An 18,837-nucleotide genomic window follows, 5' to 3' on the forward strand; every position below is an offset into this window, starting at 1 on the left:
ACGCTTTACTGTCTGAGCTACTAGGGAAGCACACCGTGTACAAAACTGAATTTATCTAAAAACCAAAATCCTAATTTCCTTATTAGCCCACTCCTAGACTCTTCTTTTTCTGGTACTCCCTATCCTTATAAACAACAACACCAATCAACCAGTGAAATAAAATTATTTTTAATCAGATAAATTCATATTCTTTCAGATCGATGGATATAGTATAAAATACTACCTTCCTGATGCTGGGAAAGATTAAAGGTAAAATGAGAAGGGGTGACAGAGGAAGGGATGGTTAGATAGCATCACCAACTCAATGGACATGAATTTGAGCAAACTCAGGGAGATAGTGAAGGACAAGAGACCCTGGCATGCTACAGTCCATGGGATGGCAAAGTAAGACATGACTTAGCAACTGAACAATGACAACAGAAAATACCACATTTGGAGGGCATAAGAAACCTAAGCAAGCATACTAAAAGACATTGAATAAATAAATGATATATATGAATTTGAAATTTAATAGGAAATGAAGCAGCTACATTCTACTAAACAATACCCCCTTCTTTCAATAAGTGGACTGATCCTACGATAGTCTTAATTTGGGTTCATTTGACAGCAGAATGTTACACAAAAGTTGGAAGCCAGCAAAAGCAAAATTTTAATTCATGGAAACAAGGATTGGCGTGTATAAAATAGAAAAAGGCAACTCTGCATAGTTGCATTTAAGATGTACGAGATCGTAGTCAGAGACAAACTTCGTCTGACGTCATTCAGACATCTTCCTAGTGGTACCCTGCATTTTGTAGGAAGGTTGAGAGTCAGAGAGTGTCAGGCTGGAAAGCAGAAGTTGAGGAAGGAGGGGTAACAAAGGTAGCAGACTCTTGGCCTGTGTGTGTGGAAGATGCTCCATTGTCTCTCACTCTGCAACCCTGTGGACTGTAGCTGCCAGGCTCCTCTGTCCATGGGATTCTCCAGGCAAGAATACTGGAGTGGCTGGCCATTCCCTTCTTCAGGGGATCTTCCTGATCCAGGGATCGAACCTCCGTCTGCTGCACTGCCGGCAGATTCTTTACCGTCTGACACACCAGGGAAGCCCAGTGTTTGTCTGCACTACCATATGTAATACTCACAGCTCCTCATAACCTTATGACCAGTCATCTTTTTCCCCGAAAGACTGCTCATTGATCGGCATAATACACTTCAGTGTAGGTTCCCCTCAACCATAAATTCTGAACTTTGTACACAATTTTTAAAAGTTTTAACATAGCACAAATGTATGAGTAACAGATATCTGATAAAACATTAAGAAATCAAACATTTAGATAAGCATTTAAAGAAATGACTTACCATGAGTTATGGGTTTTGAAATCGTCCCCAAAGGATTTACCGCAAATCCCTTCACTGAAGACATTTAAAATTAGATTCAAAGAAAAACTTGAGTGAGAGAATATTCAAGTGAAAACTCCCACACTAACAAATATGAAACAGATGAATTTTTAGCTTTTTCTATTTTTAATATATACAACTGTTATTTATCTGATTCATTAAAAAGTAGATTGATATTCTTAACTCTTGGCCACAAATTACATAAAATAACATAAAAATTAAATCAAAAGCACTTCATTATGGTTCTAAAGGCGTGCAGTTATATGACAAGACATTCAAGGCCCAAATTGTAAACGTCGAATATTGCTTTTATCGCTGACAGAAACAGGGTTCCTAGGGAAGTTCTTCTTTAGAAAATGATCTACTCCCAGGCTCCCCACAATTCACTAGGGATTAGGAACTGCAAGCCTGCAGCTGATTTTAATTGCCATGATGATGCATAAGGAGAGATGTGATATCTGGAGTAACTGGCTTCTAAACAATGAGGGGCTTTAAAGATTAAAATCAACACTTTAAGTTGCACTCAGGATGGAATAGGACGCTAATGCTAACCATTGAATGCAGGTGTAATATTCTCCATATGTTTTGGACCTTGTCACTGAAAGAGATCAAGCCCTTTGCATCACACACAATAAAAACTCCAGGACAAAGCGTCATAACATGCTATCTGAAAGGTTAGCAACACAAAGATCATGATGGTAAATAGCACAACCAGATAGTGAGAGGTGTTCTTAGATGTAGGATGCCAATCTAAGAAACCAGAAGTCATCTGTGAGGCCTTCTGAGCTGAAATCAAGCAAGTTGCTGCATCTAAATGTACTTTGAATACCTGTAGTCTTGGCCTACAGGTGAATTTGTCCATAGCTTCTGATGCTACCTGGTAACATGGAAAAACTGGACACATCAACAGCTGGCTAGCCCCTTTCACATATGAAAGGGTCAGATATCAGACCCTTTAATGCCTTTGACTTTACACCTGAATTCATTGAACTTATTGTAAGATCAAATCACAAAACTTAAAAAAAATAATTTTTTTGTAACCATAGTATCCTAAAGAAACTGTGCAACCCTTAAAGGAGACAGTCCTTGGTGAGCTAAATAATATTAAATGCAAAATCTTACTGGAAAAACTAAAACAAACCTGGAGTGACTCTGCCAATGTGAAAGAAAATTCTCTGAATAGTATAGTTTTGTTTTAGCCACTGACATATGGGAAAATTTATGTAGTAAAGTATATGCTTATAAAGTTTCAACTTATATTTAGTGGGGGAAACAATTTATTATACCAAAAGAGCATAAATGTATGACAGATGGGAATGCATTTTTTTTCTTTTTCTCTATTCTTGGCAGGGTACACTTCTAGCTGAAAGGCTTTTGCTTCTTAAAACTATGAACACTGTCATTCACACCTATTTTCTGAAATTAAACAGACCAATTCTAAGATGAAACTCCCTATAAATTTGGTTACTATAAATGTCTTCCCCTTTTGTATCATAAATTATCTAGAGTACCACTTTCTCTAGAATTATGAAATAGGCCAAAACGAGGGAAAAATATTATATAATAAAAATCTTTATTTTTAATTCTCCAAATCAATTTTGGAAAACCTATATTTAAATTTATTCTGGTAGGACTTTACAAAGGGAACTACTAAAAATTATATTGCAAGTGCATTCTTCCTTCTTGAACTCTTTATTTTTGAATTTTAAAATGTTCAGTTCTTTTTAAAAAGTCACTTTCTAAATTACAACTTGTGTGTTTAAATGTCTAGCAATGGATCTTGTTGGTTCATCTTCTGAAAAATGGGCAAATATTGTCCTAAGTATATGTGACATGGGCAGAATAGCCTGTTGCATCACTTTAATATGCAGACTATTTTAAAGTAAGAAATGTATTTACTTGATGAATAAGTGAAAGAATGTGCTGTATGAGCAGGTGGAAGTCCTGGCAAAGGGTGAGCTCTCATTGGTAATACTAAATGAAGTCTCTTGAGCAGCAGGAATTAGATCTTTGTGCTGTTCACAGTAGCCAGATTGCACCCTGCCAACTTGAAAGTAACAAGGCTGTTTTCTCATGCCATTTTGAAGGCTGACTACTGTTAGATTTACTAAAAGCTGATTCTCAAATGAAAACTATTAAAAATACTGGAATAGTTACAGTAACTTTAGTTGCTATAGCAAACCCCAACATTTCAGCAACTTAAGAAAATAAAAGCCTATTACTCATCCACTTAATCATATACTTAATATTCTCAAGCAAATGCCTTTGGTGGAGAAATCAAGGCAAAACTGAGGGAAAAGGGGCCCTTTGCGTCACAGCAATCATTCAGAGATTCAAGGATTTCTGTGTCACCCCAATAAACAGGCAAATATGGGAAGAGAATGAACAATTCTTGGAAGATGCAACTTACAACTTTAAGTTGTAAGACAAAGCTAGTGACATTTTCTCTGTGATTATAAAATAACACTTAATTTTACTCTCTTCTCCCTATTCCATTTTTCTCCATTGTTTTTCTTTCTTATCTGCAGTCTGTCTTATTAATCATCTGCTAGTGATTTGGCTGAGCTGATTGTACGTAATATGTTTTATTTGAAATACCCATTCACATTCAAGAAGAAAGAAAATTGGTGACATGGTATGACATATATAAACATCTAGTCAAATTTTTCTTATAAAACATAACTGGAAGGACAACAAAAATTTGTTAATGCTTTTCTAGTAAAGACATAGGACTTTTTTTCCCAAACAGTAAAAACCTATAGGAAAAATTATGATCAAAATTCAAAATGTTATAATCAGTTATTACTTATTTTTTTGTTTATAAGTGTTTATATATTTAGTATAAAGTTTGAATTTTTATATTCAAGCCATAATCCAGAGACAGTTTTCATCTTATATAGAAAATTTTAGTGAAGAATCAAATTTTGGAGAAAATTCTATGATAATGAGACAATAGTAGCCTAGGTGGTTGCTCTGGAGACCCTCAAGAAAACCCCTTTCTGGCATAATACCTCTGGCATCACTATACATCAAACATTTTATCCTTATGACAAGAAGAAAGGGATTCAGGTTGTGATTTGTGATTGCATGGATCTACTCTCCCAAAAGATAAACCATTCGTATCTCAACAAGAAAAGAAAAGTGGAATTTTTTTTTGTAAATTTCCTGTGAAAAGACTTTCTATAAATTATACTTTCTCTTTAATATCTGTTTTAAAAAAGTGGGGTAGGAGGAGAAACTTTCCCTTCATTGATCCAAATTATGAACAATAGTTGAAAAGAAGCATCATCTTTAAACCTCAGATGAAGTAAGACAGTAGTAAATAGGTATCATTATCAACACAATTTCTTCCTCAAAAAAAGCAATAAAAAGTGTCAGAACACTTTCTTGCAATGAAGGATCATCTGCAGGTTGTGCTGAATGAAGTTAAGGTTCAAGTCACATGCATCACCTTAGCTACCCTGGCCCATTGGGATAACTGAAACACCTCACCTCCAGGCCAAGTGCAGGGCTGGGAGGAATGGGTAAGCACTGGTCACACTGCATTATATGGTGAAAAAGACTAAAGACTAAAGAGATAGCAAAATACCTTCGGCTGAACTCCGCCCCTGGTTGTCCCCAAATTTGTCCCATTGTGATAAAAATTAAAAAAAAAAAATCTAGCCTTAAAAGAGAGACATCTCTCATTTTAGCAGGCCTAAAACAGTGGTAATAGTAGTGTAGAATTTAAGCACACTGGAATTGGGATTCATATAATCTTGGATTTTAATTCTAGTGCCATCAGTGATACACTGTGAGACTTGGAGCAAGACTGTTTTGAAGTAAATAATGTAACAATGTACAGCATATAACCAGTGCTCAAGAAACAGGAGTTGTTGTTACAATATTATGATAACTATCATTATTACTTTGGGAACTCTGATCAGGATACTTTAGATATTGGTGCTATGTGAGGGAAAGAGGGAAAAGACTTAGTGGAGCACAATGTAAAAGAACTTGGGCTAATCAGGAAGAGAAAACAGTTTATAGACACTCCTCCTGACTACAGTTATATCAAGGATCCTGTGCAAGAGTAATTGGACCTGTTTTAGTAAGGCCTTGGGAGGCAGAACCTAGACCAGAGCAGGGGATGGAGGTGGGAGACAAATTTGGCTTCATATAGAGAAGCATCTTGGGCAGATTAGAGAGGAAGAGAAAACATCATGGGCTATCCTCTGAGTGGAGTCAGTTCTTCATTCTGAGCTTCCCAAGGTGGAAGAAATCTTGGTAAAGAAGTCGTGGACGGGATTCTAGGGATTCTGAATTTCTCGACAATGTCTCGGACCAGAGAAGGCTCTAAAGAGAAAGCAGAGGGTGGGCGTAAAAGAAAGTAGCTTGACCAGCTCGAGGCTAGTTGTATCCTTTCCTCCCCCACTTGCACATTTCTGTGGCTGGGAATTTCTGATTTAACCTTGGGGACTGGAGTCCCGCCCACAAGTTGCCGGTTACCGTGGCGACGGAAGCGGTTGACCAGAGCCTTTAGAACACGTTTAGCAGAGGGTAGCCAATCCTTTCAGGAACTGGGCGTGGCTTCGGTTACTGTGGCAGCGGGGACGCTTAGTCCAGGCCTGAGGCCAGTTTAGAGGCTAATGCTCCTCCCGTTCTTTGCATGGCACCCAAGAAAGAGAAAGGCGGGACAACCACCACCGGCTCTAAGATATGGGAACCCTCCCTCATAGCTGCACAATTCAACCAGGTATGCCCGGAACCCCGTAAATCCTCTCTGACCACCCCACCCCCCCGCCTACCCCGACTCCAGTGCTGAAAGCCCTGGCTCTCCAGGCGACGCCGCCAGGCTGGCCTTCTCTTTTAGACATCACCGCTGCCCTCTCGGAAAACTGTACTTGGTACCGCTCTCCCAGGCTTGATGGTTTTGTTCACAGAAATCCTAGGGTCCCGGCGCAGGGAGCATTGAGGGAAGAGAAACAGGGACTCCGATTTCAAGAGGGGATCAAAGTGAGTGGTGGGGGAAGAGTAGAGGTTCTGACATCTCACCATCCTTTTCAGTGAAGTCATCCAGAAGGTACTCCACGAATATACTGGAGTTGTCTTTATGAACTACTCACTTTCTCCTGATTTCTCCTGAGGAAAAAATCCCGCTGAATCATTTATAGCCTGGCACATAGTAAGGCTTCAATAAGAGCTGTATGAAAATAGACATGGAGTATCCATGCATTTGGTATCAGTGTATTTAATACAAAAGAGCCTTCTACAGATAGGAAAGGATGACTTTCTTATGCAGTGCCCTAATACCACAAAATCAAACGCTTGGATGTATTTTGAAGGTAGTCTAGGAGATCAGAGTAGTGAGGGGTTGACTGCTAGACTCATCCATAGGATGACACAAAGGTAATCTATAACACACCTGCCATCCATCACTGACCAGTTCTCCACCCTACTCACACCCACCACCTCCAGCGAACTGGGCAGCCCAGTACCTCCTGTCATCTGCTGCCGGAAATTCACTTCAACACTAAGTTGTTTCTAAGTGAAAGATAACATTTGCAAGAAGGAATTCTGGGAATTCCAGGCTGCCGTTCCAAAAACACCTTAAAAAACTGGAAAAAATTTTTTTTCATTTTCTATGCATATATGTTGCACTAGAGAGTGAGTACTTAAAGGTAAAATATATCTGAAGTTTCGTGATATTCTCATGAGAGATTTCTATTTGTCCTTATTTTCCACTATTATTGTTTTCCCCTGTGAACAGTGATCCTGTCTGATATGAAATTCCACCAGATGAAGAATTTTGTGAAAGTAATTAAGATATTGCCGATTCTGACATGATGTCATGGAATTTGGGGTTATTTCTATAACCTTAGGAATGAAGGATGTCAACTCAGTAATTCCCAGCTACGTTCTCAAATTCTCAAAGATGTTTTTTAAAATACTCTATAAAAGCACCCTCTCTTTTGCTTTTATAATTCACTACTAGCCAAAATAATTTTTTCTCCATTTTCTTTGAAATTGTGTAGGCCAAGTTTGGGCTTGGAGAGAACATTTCTGCTTGAATTATAAACTGCTGAACAACAGAGTTTGATGGAGCTGCTGACATTGCATTAAGCTTTAGTGTTGCAAATATGAAGCTATAATTTTCCTAGTTGAATGGAAAACCTAAAGGCACTATTTTCCCTTATGATTTGAAAACCTGAAATAATATTCAGCTTTCTTGTTCCTGCCTAAACAATATAATTTCAATAAATCTTATATGTAATAGAAAGAATTTGAACTCAAAGAAATATGTAACTTTAACTACAACAAGTAAACTTCTTCAGTTTGTTGAAATACAGGTTCTTTATGGCAGAGGGAAGGCAACTACCCTCCACCTCCTCTCATATTTTTTTCTCAGCTTGGTTTCATGTCTGGTCCCAGAGGAAAATTCCCAAATTAAACCTGAAGTCCAGTGCCCAGAGGCATGCCCTAACCACAATGTAATAGACTCTGAATTTGGGTTAAAGATGACTATAGATGTGTGAATTCCTTATTCATAGGGCTTAACAAAGTTCTTTGTACATACTGGGTGCGCAAAAAATGTTACTGCTTTAGTTCCAGGATTTCTTTCCATGGAGTTCTACTGCTGTGCAAACTGTGCTCCATTATATATGGCTGAGTATGTGTGTGCTTCTCTGTGATTGTGTGTGTTCATTGGGGGCCAGGGAGAGGGAAGTTTTCCTCTCAGTCTTCCAGAAGCAGTTTTTTGAATTAACTGATTAAATAGTCCTAATCAGTAGCAAGTTTGAAGTCCTGTTTGCATTGAGCTGCACTAGAGTTTACAGAGAATAAATAGGTTCACAACTTGGTTTTAGTAAATTTACTTTGGATCAGTCTCTTGGGCTGTCTCTTGGGCTGTCTCTTTGGATCAGTCTCTTGGGCTGTCTCTTTGGATCAGTCTCTTTTGGGCTGTCTCTTGGAGGCTAGAATATCATCAGATTTTCAGTACATTTTAGTTGGTTCTAAAACACAAAATGATAGCAAATAATACAAGGCAGTCTATTTCTAAGCATTAGATGATTATATTGAATCTAGAGGTTAGGAAGATCAAAGGCGGATGAGATAGCCAGGAAATGCTTTTTAAGATATATACCTCTGTCTGAGTTCTGAAGAATAGGTAGAGTTTGAGTAGGTAGAAAGCAGGAGGACAGTTATTTTCAGGAAGGAGACCAATATGTGCCTTAAATGAACCTGGGACACTTAAATTGAGACAGGAAAAAATGTAGGTTAGATGGCTTCTAGGTGTACATTGCTCGTAAATTAATTCTGTCAATCAAATGATCATTTACTAACTTTGCTGTCCAAACATTTAGCTTGTTATTATATATGTGAATAGATAATATTGTTATATATGAATATATTATATTATTAGTGTATTGAACTGTCACACTTCAAATTAGATAAATTAGAAATATTTAGGGACAAGACTATGAAAATGCATCTTATGTTGTCTTGTATATGACATAGACATTATATTTATGATATCTAGTGGCGTTAAGTATTAGAGATACTTTAGTGTTATATAAATTAAAATCTTTTTTAATATAAATTTATTTATTTTGATTGGAGGTTAATTACTTTACAATATTGCATTGGTTTTGCCATACATCTGCAACTGTGAAGGCAGCCCCTACTGGCCACAGTGAGAGGAACAGGTGTTAACCCAGGTCCTCAGTGATAAAAGGTGCTATCCTGAAGCATTTTGGTCTATGATATTTTTATTTGTATTTTTTATTGTGGTAAAACTTACATATAACAAGAAAGTTATCACCATAAACATTTTTAATGTACTGTTCAGTGAATGGCATGAAGTATCTTCACATTATTGTGCAACCATCACCACCTTCCATCTTCAAAACTCTTACATCTTCCTCATCTGAAACTATATACATTTCCTAATTCCACTACCTCCCTCCCTCCAGCACCTGGAAACACCCATTTTTCTTTATTGTGGATTTTTGTCCCAAAAATGTCTTCAGAATGTGAGGAGTCTCTAAAAGTTTGAGTTCATTTAGAAATCTCATAGGTAGAGTGTGGTTTGAGATTTTGTTAATCTTAATTCTTAAATACTTTCATATTTTCAAATTATCCTTGGATGATTTTATCTTTTCATTTATTCCAAGTTTAAGGTCTCATTTTTAGGTGTGGCAAGAAGGCAGCCATAACTTGTGAGACCAACTATTCGCATAGCAATTATTTCATTTGCTTACTGTGACCCACCATAGAAACTGTTAAAAAACAGAAAAAAAAAAATTTCTGGCAATCCACATATACCTTAACCCAGTCAACCTCACTAATCAAACTAATCAAATTTACTGATTTCACTTTGTAAAGATGATTTTAGGTCCCTAATCCCCTACTAAGGTATTGGACACTTACTGTCATTTACCTTACATTCATCATTAAAATTTTACTTCTTGATTAAGCCTTTGATCCTTCTTTAATATAAATATCCACATATTTAAAAACATTTGTAAACATCTACTGTAATATATTTAGGTCTTTACTGAGACTCATGAGGTCTTGCTTTTTAAATTTATATATTTTCATTATCAGTGTATGTTTGTTTATCCCTTTCAAATGAATAATAATATTTGCATCAAAGGCACAGATTAATAATATACATGGCAATGCTGTCCTTCACAATACTCACTCAGAGGTTGAGGCTCCTGGGGTATTTGGGCTAACCTGTTTCTTTTAAAGATCTGAGGATTCAAGTATTTTAAGTTCTGGTTAAATTCTGGTCCAAAAATATGCAATGAATTGGCACATGAGGGACCAGATTATAGGTTTTCTCTCTAGTCCTTCTTCCTTAATAGAACTATATGTTATGATATAACTATAGCATTTAATATAGACCTTGCAATTTAAAAAATATATTTTAAACCAATATTAAGGGCTTCCCTGGTGGTGCAGAGGTTAAAAGCGTCTGCCTGCAATGTGGGAGATCTGGGTTCGATCCCTGGGTCAGGAAGATCCCCTCGAGAAGGAAATGGCAACCCACTCCGGTATTCTTGCTTGGAGAATCCCGTGGATGGAGGAGCTTGATGGGCTGTAGTCCACGGGTCACAAACAGTCGGACATGACTGAGCGACTTCACGTTCACTAAGGGGATATTTAAATACTTCGTTTCAAATTTCAAGATCTATGCAAAATGCTATTTTTTAAAAAAGTGTGAAAAAAATGCCTCCTTCTACTACCTAGAAATATGCCACATTTCCTGGTTGTGCCTGTCGAAATTTGGCTCATCAGTGTCTAAGATCACCTTCATCTCTCCACTTTCCAATTTCTGTCAGTGGCGCTAGAATTCCTACAGTCACTGAAGTTCATCAAGATTGAGGCATTGCTCTTGTTATTCAGCTGGCCTCAACGTTCTCTTAATTTTTCCTTTAATATTTTCTCATCTTTGTCTCTTCCTCAGGCCTTCATTGTTCATTTTGATCCTTGAATTTTTACAATAGCCCCCTCACCTCTACTTATGATAGAATCATCTATTTTTGTCACACCAGGCCTGTTTGTGAAACCAGTGGCCACTGTGCCGTTCCTAAACACTGCTCACACCGTGTTCACTCCCCCATCAGAAAGTATCAGTGACTGTCCGTACTCTCAAAACCTAATCACCCTGGCTTCTTCAACCCTCTTTAAACTGATCCCCATTTAACTATCAAACTGAATTGCTCTAGGCAAGGCAGTCTCCTCCTCGAGGTACAGACACACGAAGAAGCTAATGAGCTTCTGGAGAAAGCCCCAGCTGTGGGGCCCAGCTGATCTGGGTAAATAGTCGTAATTTTGAATGGCCTGATGGATGGCCTACAGCAAGTGTCTTACTTTCCCTAAGCCTCTTTCTCCTTTTGTCATATGGAGAGTATAATATTCACCTCAAAGAGGTTGTTGTTCAGTCGCCAAGTCGTGTCTGACCCTTTGTGATCCCATGGATAGCAGCATGCCAGTCTTCCCTGTCCCTTACCACCTCCCGGAGTAAGACTGAGGAGTAAATGATATTTGCTTCATTTCAGAGAGACTGTATTGCACCTGGCTTCTAATAACAGTGCAGTAAGAGAGTTCACTCCCTCCATTCTGCTTTTTCACTCATAATAGTTTCTCTACTTAAAATGAACTTCCATCTTCCATCTCCTTGTCAGACCCATTCTTTTAGGCTCTCATAAAGCCATGCCTTGCAGTAAGCTTTCCTAACTACCCTAACCCACATCGATCTTCCCTCACCTTTGCTCTTGGGCCCTGTCTTTTACAACTCAGTCCTTGGTTGCAAGTATGCCTTGAATTATTTGCTATCATTTCATGTTTTATAGAGCATTAAGTATCATGTGAGCTGCTTCACAGAAAAATCATACCTTATAGTCCACAATGGCTAGCATGTTTCTAGGCACACAAACCCATACTCAAAATCTGTACAAAATTAATTTACTGACTGATTTTGGAATATGAAGAAACTTTTATTGTAGAAACCAGGACAGGACAGTTAGTAGACTGAGCAGCTGTTTTCCAAGCGAAGAGGAAGGGACAGAAAACATTTATATAAAAAAGCATCACAGCAGATAAATAGGCTGATTGTAGCAGTATCCCCCCCCCCCAAAAAAAATATGCAATGATTCCATTTCACTTCACAGAGATATTTCTCTGCCAACCAGGAGGCATTAAAGTGAAAACTCTTTAGAACATATAGTTAGCGGTTGCTGCTGCTGCTGCTAAGTCGCTTCAGTCGTGTCCAACTCTGTGCGACCCCATAGACGGCAGCCCACCAGGCTCCCCCGTCCCTGGGATTCTCCAGGCAAGAATACTAGAGTGGGTTGCCATTTCCTGCTCCAGTGCATGAAAGTGAAAAGTGAAATTGAAGTCGCTCAGTCGTATCTGACTCTTAGCGACCCCATGGACTGCAGCCCACCAGGCTCATCTGTCCATGGGATTTTCCAGGCAAGAGTACTGGAGTGGGGTGCCATTGCCTTCTCCGAGTTAGCAGTTACTCCTCATTATATTATACATCAGCTGGGGAATAATACTTGTCTCTTATTAAACATAGCTTAGTGACAATTGCTGAGTTGTACACACTTGAAAAAATAGTAATGAAATTTCCTAGGAATCTGGAACAAAGCTTACACCTTGTAAAGGTTTGGAAAGTAGATAAGGGTTCTGGACAGGTATTGCTGAAATGTTTATATTCCAGACCTCTTAAATAAAGTTATAAAGTATAGAGATGCTAGGATGATAATAAACAGTCTAAGTAGGTTTGGGAGGAAAAATGTTCAGTTGTGCTCGAAACCATTATGAATGCAGTTTATCAAAAGAGAAATATGTTTTATTGGACAGAACCCTTGGGTAATTTTTGAGAGGCAGTGGAGGATTTTTCAACTTTTTTGATCTTCAACAGTAACCTATTTCTCATGTTAATGTGTATTTAAGACTTACTGGAAATACTCATAATATGAGCTGAAGACTGATGTCTGGCAGCAAGCATATTTCTGAAATTGGGTTGGTTTTTATTACAATATTTTCTGAAATATGCTTTCACTGATATTTACAAAACAAATTGCCAGTTCGCACAAAGGTTGTTTTAATAAAAGCCAATGAAAACAACTGAGTTGCTAGGAAGAATGTTAAGAGGGAAATGGACTTTTCATAACCTCACATTATAATTTCTCTTTTTGGACAAAAATGTATTATTTGAATGAGTTTGGAACCAAAAGGAGTTTGCATGTCAAAATATCTACCTGGATGTTATATGTGATCATTTTTATTGCAAATGAAAAATATTAAATACAAGTAAAATGTTAAGTGTTGCCAGTATGAGTTTGGCAACATACTAGGAAAATGTTAGTTAAGAAATGGTGAACGTTGATCATGTTTCAGCTCTAGCCATAGAAACCATCATTAGCCTCCAGTTACCCACAGGGTACAACATGAGATAGTCTGCCTGGCTTTCACTACCCTGCCTAATTTGGTCTTTCTCTGCCCAAACATCTTTATCTTCCTTTGCTCCAGCTGAATGATCTTTGTGGTATCCCCTGGCACATGCTGACTATTCTCATGCAGTTTCCTGGCCTGAAGATCTCCCTGCCTCCATCCAACTCCTTCTCATTAAAACCCTCCCTTATATCTTCCAGGGCCTTCCCTGGTGGCTCAGTGGTAAAGAATCTGCCTGCCAGTGCAGGAGACATGGATTTGATCCCTGGATGAGGAAGATCCCCCAGAGAAGGAAATGACAACCCATCCCAGTATTCTTGCCTGGGAAATCCCATGGACAGAGGAGCCTGGTGGGCTAGAGTCCATAGGGTTGCAAAGAGTCAGACATGACAGGCACTAAACAACAACATATCTTCCAGAAAGGAGTTTAATCACATTATTCTGGTCCTTACTGACTCTTCTCCTTCCACTAAGCTACCTCAGTGATTATCTTTAATGCTATCCTACTTTGAGCTATGGTACAACGCTTTCAGCGTTACCTACTATTCCTGCATTCTCTTACAACATTGCAAATTCCTAGAGGATAGCAAAAGATTAATGTTTTTAATTCCCTCCCTCTTCCCCACAGCACCTAATAGTGATTAGTACATAGTGGTCTTCTACAAATACCTACTGAATTAAATTCATTGACTGTCTTTTACTGCCTCAATTTCCTGGCCTGTTTCCTTTTTTGATCTCCAGAATTAGTCCCAACTCATTGCTCATGAGAAAATCTCAAAGCCTTAGTTTTGATATCCATAAAACAGAGACAGTGGTCCTACCTCCTTTGGAGATATTAAAAAGATTGTTGAGAAGATTTAAAAACTTCTAACGTGTTATCTTAGACTTCACACATCCAAACCCAGACTCTAGATTTTCCCTTTCAAACCTGTTGTCTCCCAAGTCTTCACCTTCTCATTGAAGGGTGTCTCCATTCATTCAACAAGTCACTAGAGCCAAAGCCCTTGCGTTCATTGTTCCTCCTCCTTTCCTGTATCCCATAATCAAGCTTTGCTGAATCCTGTTGGCTCTGCCTTTGAGACTGACTTATCATCTAGCTCATCTCTTCTTTTGGCACCACCCATACTTGCTATTTTGCTTAGCGACAAACAGCTCAAGAGTTTCAGAACTTAGTCTCCTCCCATTTTCGCTGCCCTGGAGTCTTGTCTTCATACAGCAGCGACAGTGGTTCTTTTAGCTACACTGGCCTTTTGGCAGGCTTTGAGTCCATCAGCAAGCACACTACTACTTTAGAGCCTTTGCTCTTGCTATGCCTTCTGCCTAGAATGACCCTTCTCAAGATGGTCACATGAGCCACTCCCAACTGTCCTTCAGAATTCTGTTCAAATATTGCCTTCCCTGACCTCCCTATGTAAACTACATCTTCACTCTTTATTCACTTATTCTCATTCAGTTCCTGACCTTCTACTTCATTTATCTTACTGTCTGTTTTCCCTCCTGTGATAGTAAGCTCTGTGAGGGCAGGGATATGTCTCACTCATTAATACATCACCAGCACCTGACATTTAGAGGGGCTCAATTATCTTAATTATCTCAATTAATCTAATTATCTCTGGTTTATATTTAATACATGGTAGTGAAAAGAAAATATTTATATTGGTTTATTTGATATACATCTTTTATTGCATCATCTGGGTATATTGATGCAACTGGGTCTACAGTGAGTTACAACCGAAACAAAACATTTGGAACTTTTTTCAAAAAACTGTGGGCTGAAACTCCAGAAATTCCATTTCACCACTCTGGCACTGTCTTCATGTTAATGGTTCTCAGTGAAGCCATCTTTCTTGGTACCTATTCAAATAGTTTGAGATATCACAGGTGCTGTCCTACTAGCACCCCCAGATCAACAAAAAACATTTAACTATTAATATCTTTAGCATCTTTACCAGAAAAAGGAAAAATAAAAGACCTGAAAGTGAAGTCACTCAGATATGTCTGACTGTTGGCGACCCCATGGCCGGTAGCCGACCCCATGGACAGTAGGAGACCCCATGGACTGTAGCCTGTCAGGCTCCTCCACCCATGAGATTTTTCAGGCAAGAATACTGGAGTGGGTTGACATTTCCTTCTCCAGGGGATCTTCCTGACTCAGGGATCGAACCCAGGTCGCCCACATTGCAGGCAGATTCTTTACCATCTGAGCCACCAGGGAATTCTAGTGTTTTAGCATCTTGAGTTTTGCAAATAAGGTATTATTAAAGCACTTTTGCATGAAACATTCAAAGTTTTAGCAATAGTAATTGAATGTGCTACTTTGATTTATATGTTTTCCTAAAGGTTTCCTTCTCCTTTCAGTAGATAAATGCTTTGCCATAGTCAAAGATGTAAATCTACATTGCAGTGTTGCAGTGTTACAGCCATAAAGTTCAGCTGAGTATTTTTTGTCTAAAAATGCTCACTTATGTTTAACTACATAGTAGGTTATGTTAAAAGCTCTGATGATATGTTTTTAAATGTTTTGCAATTACTTCATTGACACATTTTGATTAAAAGTTTTGTTTCAGTTTTTTTAATGCATGAAACTGATTATATTATGTTCTTTAAATTTTCCTTCATTAATTATTGCAAAATTTCCCTATTGAAATTGTGAGCTTTAGCAAAACATGTTTGCCATTCTGATTTAAAAAAATGTGCTTGCCTGTTCAACTTTTAACAATACGAACTTAAGAGTTCCATTTCCATCCAACATTTACATCATTTGCAATAATAATCAGATTTAATTAATCAGATGTTTATGTTGAAATAATTTTGTTGTTTTGCACTTCAGAAATATAAACTATTTATTAATGTCATAATGATTTTTACCTAGTAACAGAATATGCCTCAGATTATATTGATTATATTTTTCTTCTTTGATCTCCTAGAAAGTCTGAATACTTATCTATTCATGATACTTGAAAAAAATTTTAAAAACCTATCCAACTTTGAAGTCCTCTTCACTGTGGATTTCCATTTTAAATATTTTATATTATAAATTTATATAAACATGTTATTAATATAAGTATATAATAAATTAAAATTATGTACACAGGAATTTAATTATACTATCATTTAAAAACAGTAAAAACTAAACAAGTCAGAAGCAATAGTTTGAGCTTGAGGATGATGACTGGGGATCCTCTGGAAGCCCAGAGTGCTTAGGAAAAGATGCACAGTGTACCTTTGCTGCCTATCAGGACAAAGTCTAGACCATGAACCATGCTGCAAAGTTTCCCTCAGTGCTACACTGCTAAGGAACTCAGGTATCAATGATCAAAGCAACATCTTATAATGATCAGTTTGTACTAACAAGGTTATATTTTTCATTCCTAACTTTACCAATTTTTTTCTAGCAACCAGCCTACAGTCCAGTTTACCCACTAGGTGGGCATACTTGTGTGTGTCCAGGAGGTGTCAGAATATCTCCTCATCTCCCCTCTATGTTCCCTCTACATGGCCACCCGTTTATCCTTCTGTGCTGCCAATATGATCATGTCACATCCTGCTTCAGTCTCAACCCTTACTATTACTTACTTGGCCTTTCGCAATCTTCCTGGCTCCATTCCAGCCTCATCTTCCCTCCTCTGTCCCAGCCCCTGTCATACCTAACAATTCCACAACTCAAACCTGCTAGGTAATTTTGTGCCTTCATGTATATAGGATTTGTTTAGAATGCCCTTCTAAAAAAAAGTCATATATAAATCAGCTGTACTTCCTCTGTACAACTAAGACTGACTTCCTATTTCCTATTTACAGTTCGCCATGTTTCCACAGTACTTATGCATACCATGATGATGGTAATTATATTAGAGTTATTGGTGGATCTGCTCTCTCACTTGACTGCACTTTCCAAGGACAAGTAGTGAGTCATATTGTCTTTGGGTCCTCTCTGTTGAATACACTCAGTCATTCATAACCGGAGGAATGATGAAAACAAATGCAGTCATTCTTCCTGTTATACCACAACCACCCACCTTTAAATCACATTCTTGCTACCTTCCATATTTTTTTTTACTGAAATAAAACAAACAAATGGCAATATTAAATGTTCATTCTAATGCCTTTTGGTATATGTACATACCAAGATATAGAACAGTTTCAGTCATATCGAAGATTTCCTCAAGCCTCTTCCAAACAATACCTACACCCCCAAGGATATTAACACTGTTCTGACTATTAACACTATTCTACCATCATCAATTACTTTTCTTGTTCTTAAATTTTATTTAAATGATACACATGAACTCTTTATGCTTAACATAAAGTCTTTGAAATTCATACATGTTGTTGCATTATAAATCATGTTTTCTTTTTGATGACTTTGCAGTATTCCATGTATGAACGTACTATGATTTATTTGTGTATTCTCTTGCTGATTGACATTTGGGTCATCTCAATGACATTGGGACATTGCAGTTTGAGATATTATAAATGATACTACTATAAAATTCTTGCATGGATTTTTCTTTGGACACATGTACTCACTTTCCTGAGTATGTAACTAGGGATGGAAAAGCTGGTCATAGGACAGGCTTATGTTTAGCTTTAGTAGCTACAACCACAGAGTTTTCTAAAAGGATTGTACCCATTTACACCCCATTAGTAATATATGACGGAGAAGGCAATGGCACCCCACTCCAGTACTCTTGCCTGGAAAATCCCATGGATGGAGAAGCCTGGTGGGCTGCAGTCCATGGGGTTGCTGAGGGTCGGACACAACTGAGCGACTTCACTTTGACTTTTCACTTTCGTGCATTGGAGAAGCAAATGGCAACCCACTCCAGTGTTCTTGCCTGGAGAATCCCAGGGACGGGGGAGCCTGGTGGGCTGCCATCTATGGGGTTGCACAGAGTCTGATACGACTGAAGTGACTCAGCAACAGCAGCAGTAATATATGAAGTTCCAAGTCACTTATCAGTCTTTTTAATTCCATAATTTTTTTTTGTTTTGTATTTCTACTGTACTTCATATTGTTGTTGTTGTTAATTGCTCAGCCATGTCCAACTCTTTGCAATCCCATGGGCTGCAGCACTCCAGGCTTCCCTGTCCTCCACCAAATCTATATGTTGAGACTAAATTCCTAATGTGATGGTACTAGGACATGGGTCCTTGGAAGTGGAGCTCTCATGAAGAGGGTTATTGCCTTTATAAAAGACACTCTAGAGAGATTCCTCTTTCTGCTATGTTACATTATAGTGAGAAGAGGGCCGTCCATGAGCCAAGAAGTGAACTCTCACTAGACACTCAATCTGTAAGTGCCTTGATATTGGACTTTTAACTCCAGGACTGTAAGAAACAAAATTGTTTTTTAAAACCCCCGAAGTCTGTGGTATTCTGTTATTAGCCCAAACAGACCACGACATACTATAATAGTTCTCCTTCTCTGATCTAAACTTGTTTCAGTCGTCAGTCCCCCCACTGAAGTCCCTCCTACCCTATGACCAGTTTGTTTGCCGTTTTGTGACTCTT

The 18,837-nt window shown here is 38.1% G+C and overlaps 1 protein-coding gene across 1 annotated transcript in view; it reads left to right on the forward strand.

Moving 5' to 3' along the window:
• Positions 1 to 6,025: 6,025 nt before the first annotated feature.
• The window catches only part of SPAG17 (sperm associated antigen 17), a 245,577-nt gene continuing 232,765 nt past the window's right edge, over positions 6,026 to 18,837 (forward strand). Inside the window, exon 1 of the mRNA XM_052637149.1 lies at positions 6,026 to 6,112. Coding sequence (XP_052493109.1) covers positions 6,026 to 6,112 — 87 coding nt within the window. The remainder of the gene's footprint in view (positions 6,113 to 18,837) is intronic.

Source organism: Budorcas taxicolor, chromosome 3, assembly GCF_023091745.1.
Source record: "Budorcas taxicolor isolate Tak-1 chromosome 3, Takin1.1, whole genome shotgun sequence".
Taxonomy (NCBI): domain Eukaryota; kingdom Metazoa; phylum Chordata; class Mammalia; order Artiodactyla; family Bovidae; genus Budorcas; species Budorcas taxicolor.